The sequence below is a fragment of the Phasianus colchicus genome, chromosome 7, assembly GCF_987193195.1.
Source record: "Phasianus colchicus chromosome 7, bPhaCol1.hap1.1, whole genome shotgun sequence".
Lineage (NCBI taxonomy): Eukaryota > Metazoa > Chordata > Aves > Galliformes > Phasianidae > Phasianus > Phasianus colchicus.
Genome location: NC_143442.1, coordinates 34,297,181 through 34,309,533, shown reverse-complemented (window position 1 = coordinate 34,309,533; position 12,353 = coordinate 34,297,181). Strand labels below are relative to the sequence as shown.

The following is a 12,353-nucleotide window of genomic DNA, read 5'->3' as shown; positions in this document are numbered from 1 at the left end:
TAGCTAATTTTTCCCAGTGCTTCGAGTTTTCTGAGCCCTTTTAAAAATTAAGTATAGAAATGTGAGTTATTTGCTTTTCAAATTGACATGGGAGCAGATACGCCAACTTAATGTCTTCTGTGCTTTGTAAGCGAAGTTTAAAAGCAGCCCTGTGTCTCCATGGAGCCATAATAGAGGAGTTACTGGGCTGCTGATGTGGGTTGCTGATTTTATGTCATTCTCCTGGTTCCTCCCTCATCATCATCACCCTGTGGAGCAGATGGAAGCTGTCAGACGTGTCCATAATGGTCCGCCCCGTGTCTGAAGGATGAAGGTGGCCTGTGGTTATTAAAAAGGAATCCTTATCTTTATATTTAGAAGTCATTTGCATGTAAAAGAAAGGTGAAGAGCTGGGCAGGATGTGGGCTGACCAATCCCTGTCTGATTCATCGGCTGATCGTCACATGAGTAAGTGTTCAAGGTGTGCTTAGGCTCCCAGCTCAGATGCAGAGAACATCAGGTGGATACACTGCTCTGACCTCCGAGCATCATCACCTACAGACACCTTTGTTTCAATGCATTCAAGGAGCATGTGATTATTCACAGTGAGCCCAAGTGAAGGCAAGATGAAGAAAAACACTGCTATCACTTAGCAGAGGTTGAGCTGGTAGGCATGTGTCTGCTGCCTTATGAGAATCTTGCAAATCAGGTGCTGCTTGTGCAAATAAACCTTATGCTCTTTAGGAGTACAGCAAACCTTGCCAGGTTTCTTTTGACTAGTGAAGCATGTGACTTATGTAGATGGAGTGAACAGTTGTGTAACACTTGAAGAAAAAGCTTTTCCATGCAAGGTACTGGGGCTGGAATGGCAGCACCAATGAGAAACTGTGCTCACAGCAAACAAATAGCTGGCTCTGTCTTAAGCATAAGGCAAGAAGCTTATGTTAGCCTGAGAATAGTTATTATAGGAATATGTAATAGCTACTGTGTAGTTTGCAGGTGTATTTTTCTGGGTAATGAGATCAGAGAGCTTTCTGAGCTTGATTTTGTGCTTACAAACCAACTCCTGCCTGTTAGTCTTCGAAGCGGATCGCTTTGAGTATGTTGGATTTAAGGAGTGCTTTGTATAGATTGCAAACTATTACATGTGTAGCTGTGTGGTAAGTCAACACAGTCATTTTCCAGTGCTCAGAAAAGCAGCATAATTTCCTGCCTTTGTTGGCTGTTTCTTGGGGCTTCCAGTTTAACAATGACCCCTTGAACGTTTCAGAAAGAAAAAGCTCCAAGAATGCACACCTTCAGGATGTGTGTCATTAGCATCTATCTAACCAAGTCACCCAAAGAATTCCCTCCTCAAGACAGTAATGAGCAGACATCTTCTCCAGGCCGGGAAGCCCTCATTTCGGTCCTCATTGCCTTTCAAGCATCAGTGCTGGATGCAGAGCAGTCCTCACTGGTTCCCTTCAGTGGCTGAAAAGGGTCAGGATGGCTTCAGCCATCACAGATTCCTAGTTCTCCCCACAGCCCGGAGCTGTGGGCTGGTTGATGTTGGAAGTGCTGCTCACCCTACCCAGCTCATACCCAATACCTGCCTTTTCTCATCAGTAGTGAGCCAGGTTACTCAATGTTAGGCTGCTCTGAGCTGAACGTACTGAACTCCTTAATGCACAACAAAGATCTGCACAGCACTGGATTTTTCTTTGGAAACCGACCAGGGCTGAAGAGTGCAGAACAAGAGCAACAAAAGCAGGCAGCGTTTTGCAGTGCAGTGGGGTGTTTGCTTTGGGGCTCTGTGTCTATAAATCACCCCAGGCAATTGCAATAAAATGACAAAAATGCAGGATGTGTAGCTGGAGTGTTTGAGCAACTCCCTTGAATTAAGGCGATTATTCTTCAGCTGGTGTAGGTTTCCATGTTCTTCTGAGCACTGTGCTGTCTCTTTTCTTGTTTTTCCCACAGGCTTTTACAGAAGCCCCTTAGGGTTTATTTTGGATGACATGCACAATGCAGCTGAAGCTGCCAGCGCTCCTTGTCAGATGCACAATAGTTCATAAAGGGAAGTTACAAAGGCTTTCTAATGAGTGCAATTAGGCTTTGTGTTTTTATTCGTGTGTGTTTGCCAGTGATCTGCCACTTCTGATTGAGGTATTGCTCATGGAGTCAGTAGTGAATTTTAGATGGGTTTAGGACTTGCTTCTTTCTATCTTAGTGATTTTCCATCTCGGATCCATTTAATAGCTATTTATTTTGGCAGCTTCGAGACTTCCATTTCAGCTCTTGCAGTCTGAGTTACAGAAGCCTGCATACATTCGTGTGTGCAGTATGATGAGCACTGAGTCCTTTGCAGGATTTGGGCACCCGCCTCTGCCTTGGAGGTGACTTGAGTCTGGTGTTGGACAGGTGCTTGGAATGGAGGAAGGCCAGATCCATTCAGACAGAGCCCGTTTTGGTGTAGACAGCATGGAGAAACGTGAAGTCAAAGCTGCCCCTTGCAGAAATCAGAGTATTTATAGCAGAACACTATTAATGCAAAAACAGAACCTAAGTGTGTGGTTTGATAAACACAGACAAGTTGAGTCACACTCCTGCTTTTGAGGAAGAGGTCCATAAGAAATGTGACACTGTTATATGTTTCTCTGAAGTCAGTTTGGCACATGTTAGGATCCTTTGCATGTCTGTGGCACGTGTCGTGTTGTTGGGATGGCTGCCACTGTCAGCAGGTGTGCTGTGCTTTCGCACAGGAGAATCTGTGATGGCTTCTGTTGGTCTTCATGCTTACTGCAGGCTTTGTTCCATGCTCGGCTTGCTTCTCCACTTTGAGTTGGAATTCAGTAAAACTGTTCTCATTGAGTGTGAGGTGTGGATTAGGACCCACCCAATTTGATTTATTTACACTGATCTCATGCGTGTTACCTGTTTTGTCACTTGGCTACTTAGGGGATATCAGAAATGTTCATTCTGCTTCCATCATTTTATCAATTAAAGTGTGCCCAAATGGAATCCCACGGGGCAGCTGGACAAAGTGTAGAGCAGTGTGGTCTGAGTTGGATGCTGACCATGTTCAGAGGAGGAGGTTGGAGCCTGAATGCCTCTGTACTGTGTTGATGTGATAGCAGGGAGTTGTGATATTGTCCTAGGGAGTGTTCTGGATGGAATAAGTTTCTGTTGACTTCTTGCAAATGTATCAGTAGGGTATGTGCTAATGGCACGGTTTGATAAGCTTAAAAAAAGAAGTTCAAAAGCTATTTAAAAGGAGTCAGAATATTTTGTTCTCTTGCTTGTCATGACAGATACTAACTGCTGAAGAACCATGTGGCCCTGGAAAGACAAAGTTCATAAAAAACATATGCTAGTTCCAGGATATAAGCCAAGCCAAAGATGCTGAAGGAAAATGTATTTTTACTCCTGCGTGTCTTTAGGGTTCGAAAATTGGCTTTGTATGAGCAGGCAAGGACTTCAAAGCTAAAATACAATAAATTAGAGACTACCCATGGATTGGCACTTGAAACCAAAATGTATCATATATATGTATATGTAACATCATCTAATGGGATGTTCCACAAAGAAGGAATTCATTTATTGCAGTCAGTATCCAGGGAACAGGCAAGCCTTGTTCCCAGGGAGGACTTAGAATAACTTACAAAGCATATTTTTCTCCTTGCATCTTAAAAGTTTCTTCATTTTCCAAGTTGTTTCATTTCATTGTGTGCTGGAGAGAAAATGTATGCTTCTACAATACAGCTAGCAAGCTTGTGAATCCCTTTGCCCTTGTAATATCGCTCAGAATCACAGAATTGAATGGGCTGGAAGGAACTTCCAGAGATCATCGAGTCCAGCCCCCACACAGTAAGGCTCTGGAGGCAGAGAGGAGCTGAGTGTGCTCCCTGCCCAGCTCTCCTACCTCGTGCTGGGGGAACGGCTCGTTGTCCCACTGCACAGAGCCTGAGCTGACTTTGCACATGAGGTTTCCTGTTTTTGCCTGGTATTAAAAGCAGATAATTAAAACTGTTACTTTGTAGCATGTTCTGGCACTTCCAAACCCGATGAAATGAGGAAGCTTAATAGATCTCATGGGAGGCCCGTGCTTGGCAGGCATCCACTCCAGAGAGGTTTGGATTTGAATGCCGCCGTCTGGATGCTCTAGTTGAACTGATGTATTTTCTCAGGTTCCCTGTTTCCTTGCCTGGATCATTCCAGCCTTGGCTGAGTGTAGTTGTTGTGCTGAGCTGCTGCGCCTGCGTGTGCACAGTATCAGCTCTTGGGGAAAATGGCACGTAACGTGTTTGCTGTTTGTCTAATTAATTCATCAATAAAAAAATAATGTGCACCGCAGGGAAAGGAAAAAAAAAAAAAAAAAAGAAAAAAAAAACAAGCCAGACCTGCCTTTCTGAAATAAGTAAATAAACCTGACTGTTTTCTCCATTGCAGCACTTCCTCTCTATCTGCACAAATAGTAATTACAGAGACACAGGGCGCATCTCAAGGCAGCTGCTCACTGGGGTTGGTGCCTACGCTCGGCTGTATTACCTGCTGGTGAAGCATAACGAGTTATGGAAGGCAGGGCCATTGCTAGCAGTAGGGAATTAACTCCTACAGGTGTGTTTACATCCTTACAGAGCTTAGCCTCCGTATTTGGCACCCTGAGCGCGCGTGCCTCACGTTGAACCGTGTGCCTTTGGTCTCATTGCTGTGTTCCCATCTGCAGGCTGAAGCGAGGCTGGCGGCAAAGCGAGCAGCACGGGCAGAGGCACGGGAGATCCGGATGAAGGAACTCGAGCGGCAGCAGAAAGAGGTACGTCTGTGGGGTGGGGGGACAGGTGGCCCATCTGCTTTCTTATAGGTGATCTCAGGTCCTGGAGCAAAGGGTTAACCTATGCTTTGCTGAAGCCTTTGTGCAGAGCTTGTGCTGCTCCATTTGTGGATCACGGCAATGAAAATGACCGAAATTTGGGATTGTGACAACTACTATGTTTCAGTGAAGCTGGTTTAATTATTCACAGAGAACGCTGGTGGTTAGTTTGTAATCATTGTTTAATATTAAACTTGGAGATCCATGAACTGCTTGTATGTGTGTTGGAAATGGATTCCTGGCACTATTAGAAATAGCGAGGAAGACTCCTGGCCCTCCTATAGCTCTCTGCTTGCAAACTGAGGTGAGCATCGTGATTGCCCTGTTTAGAAAAATGATGATCTGCTGTGAGCAGGAGGAAAACTTGGTAACCAAAGCAAGGGGACTGTATTTGGTAAAACACAGCCCTCTGCAGAGGCAGTATGTGCAGAATCATGGGCCTCCGTTGTAGGAATCATCACAAATAACTGTGAAGACCCAAGCAGTTTGTTTTGCTTCTGTTGTCCTTGGCGTGCCAGAGCTGTACTCAGTGTTGTTAACTCTACTTCAGGAAACAGTAGTGGTTTATTCTGAAGCTGTACAAGTTAAAGCAATCAGAATGGGGCTACAAGCAGAGATTGGCACAGGCAGACCAGTGATGAGAACCAGCAGGGTTTAAAAATTTCATTAAATGCACACCAAGGAATGCAACAACAGAAGAGATGTAGCAAGGTCAACGACAATCAATATTTATTACTTCAAATGAAGTAAGTTTGGATGGCAAAGGAGGATATAAGGCGTTTGGGAGGTATATGTGGGAAGATTAAAGGTAGATGTGTGCTTTGGGGTGCAGGGAAGGATTTGGTTTAGCTTTAAAATGGCGAATCAGGTTGCAATAGCAGACCAGCATTGGTGCAGACTGTAGTAACCACCCTGGAGCAGAAGCAGGTGGGCAATTTGCCCATACTGAGCATTGTGCCAAAGTGCCTCATCTAGCTGAGGCATGTTTGGATGTTTCTTAACACCCCTCAGCTGCAGTGAGGTTTAGATATACCTGCAGACACACCAGAAGTCAGAGCTGCTGAGGAGCATTGCTGCGAGCATGGTGCTTGTGGAAGAGAGGAACCTGTTAGTGCTCCAGCTGCTGCTTTCCGAAGGATGTTTCTTGTAACCTGGATCACATTCAGGAGGCCCAGACTGTGGATAAGCACTGGTACCATCAAGCATCGTGGTGTGCCTGTAGCCCAAGTGCTGGGATCGGCTCAGCAGCCTTTGGAAGCTCCATGGCAAACAAGCACAAGGTGTTTTGTTTGGGCAGCAAACTAAATATGGGTGTTGTGGCAGCTGACAGTGGTGTTACCATCTAATTTGCAGATAATACTAATGAGACTTGATGACCCCTTGAAGATTAAAAGCTGATGCTGCAAAGAACATCCTTGTAAATTGAGATGCTGGTATGAAAGCTAAAGCTTGAAAAGATTCTGTGCGTGCTCCTGCAGATAACTGATCTGAAACTTGGTGGAAATTGCTTTATGTGGATGGAATTTGAATGGTACAACATGTCATTCTGAAGTATGAAATTCAGTGCAAGCTCACTCAGATATTCCTTACAATCTGTTTTGTAATTCACTGGCATAGATCTCAAAACATGACTACACAATTGTTTAATATTTCGCAAGCTTTGGATATTCCCTGAATTTTTCACATAGCTTCATCTCAACCCCCAGATAGAAGGTAGAGCAAACGAGGATGTCTGCACGAAGCTATTTGTTGCCACAGATATATCACAAATAATGAGAGCACAGATAAAAAAGATTCCAAGTAGGAAGCAGCACAAGAGATTTGGCACTTTCCCCTTCTTCTTGGGAGAGAACAGACTGTGATACTGGTGCCTGTACAGCTTGTTGTCTGCCATCTTCCCCGTCCTTCTCAAACTTTTCAGGGCAATAAATAGCACATTCACACATGTCAAAGAAGAAGAACTTAAAGCACTCGCTCTGCTGCTTCAGGAGGTTTTTAGAGCCAGTTATGGGAGTTAAAAAGCAGTAAGTAAATTTATTGCGTATGTGTGTATTTCATGCTTAAAGCAGCATACTTGCTCTGACAGGCTTCTTGTGGAGCATGGATCTCTCAGGAATATAGGCATATATTGTTAGTCTAGGTTACAAGTTACCAGATGTTACTGTTACAAGCTGTAAACAAAACAGTATAGCTCCCACTGGCGCTGCAATAGGGTGTTGTAATGTTTGGATGTGGACAGGAAACTGGCTTCCCTCGTGCTCACCATCTAATATTAATGATGTTTCTTAGTCTGTCCCTTATTTTTCTAGCTTTAAAATAATGGGATAACTTCTGCATCATGAGTGTAAGTATATTATTTAAGTAATGTTTGCATTTCTGGCAAGAACAGCACACCAGGTATCTGTTGTTCTTGTTCCCATAAATGTTTCTATATGTAGGAGCAACCATTTTATTAGGATGCTATTAAAAGGCCACGTTCTGTAGGCTAGCTTATATGTGAAGAATGCACCAAAGATTAGTCACAACTGCATAATAAAGCTCATCAGTAAATGGTGGGGATACGTGACACCATGCCCAGCTCCTCGTTTGGTAGGATTTAATGCAGCACACAGAACTGGCAGCAGAAGCTCCAGCATAGTTGGTTCTTCTGGAAATTAAAATTGTATTTATCAGTCAGCTTGGTTTTGCATAGTGGTAAGCGTGTTTGCTTGCAGGTATGGGATGAGCCCCTGTTTAATGTCTATGCAGAAGGGTAGATTTAGTAAATTCAGGTTGAAATACAAGGGCACAGAGGGGCTTTTGAAAGAAAACTCCCTGCATTGCATTGTGAGATGTGGTAAAGCTCCAGGGAAAGGCTGCTGCAGGTCTCTGTGGTGGGGCAGGAATCCAGGTGTGTTTGGAGAGGTGGTTTTGTTTGATCACCTGATATCATCTTGGGACAGGCAGCAAGAAGGGCAGGCATGCCAGGGTGCTCTCAGACAAAGGGAGCTGAGGGAGAGCGTGCCTCCAAGTTTCATAGAGATGTGAGCTGGGTAAATGAGGAGCCTGCTCTGAAATAACATGAGCACCGGAGCTGTGATGTGATATGTACTGATCTGTGAAGATAGAGCTGGTGGTCAGTCTCACATCACATGCATTTGGCAGAGAAAGGGTTCCTCATCATGAGGCTCTAGGAAAGGCACGGATCTGCTAAACACAGCTGCGGGAACTTGTTGTTCTGTGCTACTTGTTGTTCTCCACCAAAGATGTAAATGATTAATAGGGAGGTTGCTGTAGGTTTTCCTGGCATCTTTCAGCACGCAGTCTGTGCGGGAGAGGCAAATGCCAATGCACTTTCTCAGCTGTGTGGGTGGTTGCAATAGGTGGCACTTAATGCCCTGCCTGCTTCCAGGCTGCAGGTCCCACCCTGCTGGGCCCTGTGTTTTCCCCTGCCACGCTGCCATGGCCTTTAAACATTTGGTTTACAGTTGCTGAGTCAAAGGTCAGTCGATCTGGATCCTACTGTAGAGTTATGTTTGGTACCGAGTCAAATACTTGTGTGCATTCTGACATTTATTTTTAATTCACACAGCAGAACAAGGCAGGAGTTGGCTCAGTAGCTCCGAGTAACAAACTGTAAATTCTAGTGGGGTTACCAGGTTAAAGAGAAGATTTTTTGGTGTGTATTTTTGCCTTGCAATAATACTTATTGAAGTTTTCTTTTTTTTTTTTTTTTTGAGAAACGTTTAACTGTTGAGTATCAGGACACTTTAAAGCCTCAGCATTAATGGCTAATTGGGAAGAATGTTTTATGCAGGAGTACGTTCTGCGTTCTGCTGGTAAGACTCAGTTGTCTCTTTGAGGACTGACAGTGGGAGACCACTGTTTAAGCTGATATTAAAGCCTGAAGGGAAGAGAGAGAGATCTCCTCCCACTCTGTAATCTGCAGGATAAGGTTCCTGCATGGCAGTTCATGCAGCAGATGAGCCTCTGCTTTTAGTTCAGGGCAAGTGCTCTGTACGTGTCTCCTCGCTTCATTTTCAGCTTAGCACAACACTTGCCTTTGCAGTTTTGTACATTCCTTCTTTGCCAACAGACTTATTTGCACATACTTCCCTCTTTGAATTCATGTTTCGGTGAAGTAAAATATGTTACTGGTATTTCGTTGTGGTTGTTTTCTTTTTTTTCCCCATGTCATTTGCAGCCTGTGAATGTAAACGTACTAAAGGCAAGCTAATGTGAGAACACCCTTGATCTGCTTTCAGGTCCTGTTGATCATGACTTAGGCCCTTTTTTTCCCTTGCTAGGATTTAGTGGCTGCAAGCCTGAGCTGAGTCAGCAGGTCCTGTGTGACAGCTGGCATTTGGAAGTGTTTGGAGCCATTTCAGATCCTAGGCAGTGCAGGAAAAACTAGAGAAGAGCATTGGTGTTTGAATGGGAGGCGGGAGGCTGACCATGAAACTTGGTGCTGATGTATGTGGAGAAGAAACTAAGGAGCTCTTGAAGGTTATGTGTGTCTTTCTTGCACAAATGGTGTGAAGGTGCAGATGGCACTGCACTGATTAGAGATGGGTTGCATTGGAGCAGAGCTGTTGTGACCGCGCTATGGGCTGACCAAAAAAACCCCAGGTTTCTGAAATGTTGAGGCAGTTCTAATGATGCACTTGGCTCTGTCCCTGTGCTGCTCTGCACTGCTTGCAGTGTCTGGTCTGAAACAAGGGCCTCGTTGTTGTCTTGGCTGTTGGCAGTCTGGGTCCTGGGCACACAGGGCTTTCTGCACACAGCAGGGACACCTGCTACGCTGAGCCTGAAGCACTGCATTTGAAAAATAAAGGATCTATGGTGTTGTCCCAAAGGCACGGAACAGCTATCAGAAAGAATCATCCACGTGCAAGTGGTGTCAGTGTGCCCCAAAGCTTGGCTGTACCTGTTAGCCAAGCCCTGGCAGGGTATGTTTAAAAGGAGCATACTGTGGGTGAAACAACAGCATGGCAATGTTAACAGCTGCCTGCTAATTGCCACATGTAAAAGTGCAGTGCTTGAATGGATGAAAAGCACCCTGCATATGCAGATTAGAGTTGCTGTGTGTTCCTGGGAACTGTGGGAGGCTTTAGTTCAGTTTCTTCTTACAGGCTTTCTTAGTGCAAGATAAAGTGAGGTGATTAGTTGTGTGGGAAAGCTAGCTTTAACTGTGGGTTTTAGTTTTCCCCTATGCATTTGTAGGAATAGGAATCAACGCTTTGAAGGTATTGAGTTGGCTTCTGCAGTTGTCCTTCACAGTCAAGAAAGTGAACCTGAGCTGGTCCCAGAGGCAGTGATTGAAAGGAGCATGCTTTGCACCCAGCACTAGGATGTGGGTTCACCTGAGGTGGCCCAGGAGGGCCATGGATGGCAGAGATGCATGGGTATATATCCAGAAGCACGAGGATTGCCTGCCCTGCCTCCTTCTGACCAGCATTAGGGATGGAGTCCAAGCACTGTCCCCTTCCCCCAGGTTCCATTCATATAGCAGAGGGCTGGGAGTCGCATTCATTCAGAGTGTGTTCCTCTGACAGTAAGACAGCTGGCAGTTCTGAACAGCATTGTCATTTTCTGCTACAGATACGAAGCTCAAAAGGTGCTCAGCAGAGGAGTGCGGAGAATGAAGCTGCAATTTCCTTCTGAATTTGGGTACCAGCTAGGTAACTTTTGAACAAGGAGGGGGGTCTCTTAAAAAAAAAAAAACCTGCAGAGATTCTGCAGTTCTGGCAGTACATGTTAAAATGCTCTGAAAATCTCTTGCACAAGTTGATGCTGTTCTGTACACAGCTAAGAGATAGGTAGCATTGATGATATTTGTTTCATCAGCTAAGGAGAACTTTGTCCTTAACAGAAGCATGGATTGTCTGTAGTTAGTGCCTTGTTTTTTTGCTTTTTTGTTTTTTTACTGTAAGGGTAGATGCACAGCTGCCATCCCAGGTGAGTATTTGGGCAGTGGAAATAGGAGTGATAGGAAAGCAGGAGGCCCTGCCCTCCAGCTGGATTGCTCTCTTGCCCAGCTGTCCATGGAGCAGATGGTGTCCATGCACCTCCCAGAAACCAGCAGGTAGGCACATGGGAGTGTTGTATTTTAGCAAGCTGTGTTGAAGGAAGCCTGGAGTGTAACCTCTACTTTCATCTTACCCGACTTAACAAGATTTGAATATGTGTTTCTTTGTATTCATGTTTTGCTGTATATTCTGCATAAATGAGTTTTTTTTCCCCCCCTAGGCTGGCTTGTTGTGTTGCTGTTCATTCATTCACGCTAGCTTTTGTTTCCTTGTTTCTTTCCTTTCCCTTTTCCCCCTTAGATCTATCAAGTTCAGAAGGTAGGGCTTGCTTGTTCATTCTTGTTTGCGTGTGTGTGTGTGTCCTCTCACGAGTCCTGTCTGCACCTCAGAAAAACTTCTTAAGAATGGAAGATGCACGGCAGGCTTTGTTTCCATGCCTTCATGTTTCCTTTCCTCCCATAGCCTTGTGGAGTGGATAATAAAGGGGAGAAGAGCAAGGTTTGCCTAGGCACTGAGTATCATCTTTTCCACTGACTATTTGACAAGGAATAAGCAGTAAGGAGAAGAAGAGTTTTGCAAAGCAGCCATCCCATGAGTTTGGTGGCTCAGTGCATCACTAAGAGCCACGAAGTCACTTTGCTGTTGAAGGCCAAGTGCATCGTTGCACATACTTCAGGCTGTGCAAGCACCTAATGGGTGCCAGCAGGAATGACTTTCGGATGACTTTGCATGCACAAAGTCACTGAAGTAAATCAGGGACACTGTGTTTGAGTTTGCAATCGTTTGGTAAACAAACTGTATGGCCTTTCTTTCAGTGTACCAAAAATTTTCAAACGCTTCTATGTTGTTTAATACTCTGTCCACTCAATTTAAAGTCATGATCTCTTCCCAGTTCCCTTCTCACAGCTCTAAAAGGTGGCTTAGCTAATGATAATAAGAGCTGTAATGGAGGTCACCTGCTACATAACAAAAGTTTGGGATTTTCTTTTGCTGTTCTGTGAAATTGCACGTGAATTGTGCAGTACAAAGAAAGAGAATAGCTCTAAAGAAATTTCACAGGGGGAGAGAAAGCATGGATTTCTTTAAGCCTGCTCATTTTCTGCTATACTGAATGATTTTTATCCTAGTTTTTTGAATTGCTTGCTGAGTGAGAAATGTATCCCAAAACCACAGCCTGCTTGTGTTGCTCTGGTACTCCTGGGCCCTCACTGCATGTTTCCCTGGCTCGGATAGCAGTGTGTGTGCTTCTGGAAATGCTGCTCTCTTCTCCAAGTGCTTATGTGCATGAAAGCAGCCACTGAAATCATGCTCTCGTGCTTAATCCTGACTTGGTTAATTTGATGACAAACCCATCTTACTCTTGTATTTATTTCTGGAGTTGCCTGTGTACTGAGTGAATCAAATTAACGTCTTCCTGTGGATCAACAGGCTATCAATGTATCAATCTCCTGTATGGGAGCTAATTTAATCTGCTGGTACGTATGCAGCCCCATGGGAGACAAAGAAGTTGTTTACTC

At 44.6% G+C, this 12,353-nt stretch overlaps 1 protein-coding gene across 23 annotated transcripts in view; it reads left to right on the top strand.

The window, feature by feature from the left end:
- LRRFIP1 (LRR binding FLII interacting protein 1) overlaps positions 1-12,353 on the top strand; it is an 87,697-nt gene that overhangs the window by 32,445 nt on the left and 42,899 nt on the right. For 14 of the 23 annotated variants that reach the window (XM_090144499.1, XM_090144498.1, XM_090144478.1 and 11 more), the window contains exons 2-3: positions 4,685-4,771; positions 11,137-11,154. In XM_090144499.1, coding sequence (XP_090000625.1) covers positions 4,685-4,771; positions 11,137-11,154 — 105 coding nt within the window. The remainder of the gene's footprint in view (positions 1-4,684; positions 4,772-11,136; positions 11,155-12,353) is intronic. The other 9 variants (XM_090144482.1, XM_090144481.1, XM_090144492.1 and 6 more) reach the window with 1 other exon arrangement.